At 39.2% G+C, this 464-nt stretch overlaps 1 protein-coding gene across 1 annotated transcript in view; it reads left to right on the plus strand.

Annotated features, from left to right (window-relative positions):
* Positions 1–464, plus strand: part of LOC104876476 (IST1 homolog) — a 17,402-nt gene continuing 16,938 nt past the window's right edge. The window contains 2 exon segments of the mRNA XM_010644516.1: positions 1–69; positions 182–308. Coding sequence (XP_010642818.3) covers positions 221–308 — 88 coding nt within the window. The 5' untranslated portion in view covers positions 1–69; positions 182–220.

The raw sequence follows: 464 nt of genomic DNA on the forward strand, positions 1-464 counted from the left end.
CGAAAGGAAACCCAATCCTTACTTGAATTACAAGCATCATATCTGGGGAAGGGGTCCACAGAGAAGCAAGTATGCTCACAAATTCCTTGCACCGGCTTGTTCAGTGAATGAAACACGTGTGGGAAAATTAGTGTCTCTCATAATACTTGTACCTTTCTCTTTCCTCGGGAACCTTGCTCAGCAAAGTGTATTGTGAGCTCCAGTGTCTTGTGGTGAAATAATGTTCAGCTCTGCCTTTAGAGTCGATCGCCTCCGAGTTAATTTGTAATTGGTTATCAATCGCCTTAAACTCCTGGAAAAAAAGAAAAGTGAGTAAATATTCCACACTGCACTGCATGCTGCCTCTCAGATCGTTATGAAATTCCTAATGTGATGTATCTTTTAAGCTCTCTTTTGGAAGTTTTGGAATTTAATTCTGACCTAGGAGTATATAGTCATATTTATTATGGGGTTTATTTAGTTTT

This window comes from Fukomys damarensis, unplaced genomic scaffold (assembly GCF_012274545.1).
Source record: "Fukomys damarensis isolate Sample0158 unplaced genomic scaffold, DMR_v1.0_HiC HiC_scaffold_32, whole genome shotgun sequence".
NCBI classification, from domain to species: domain Eukaryota; kingdom Metazoa; phylum Chordata; class Mammalia; order Rodentia; family Bathyergidae; genus Fukomys; species Fukomys damarensis.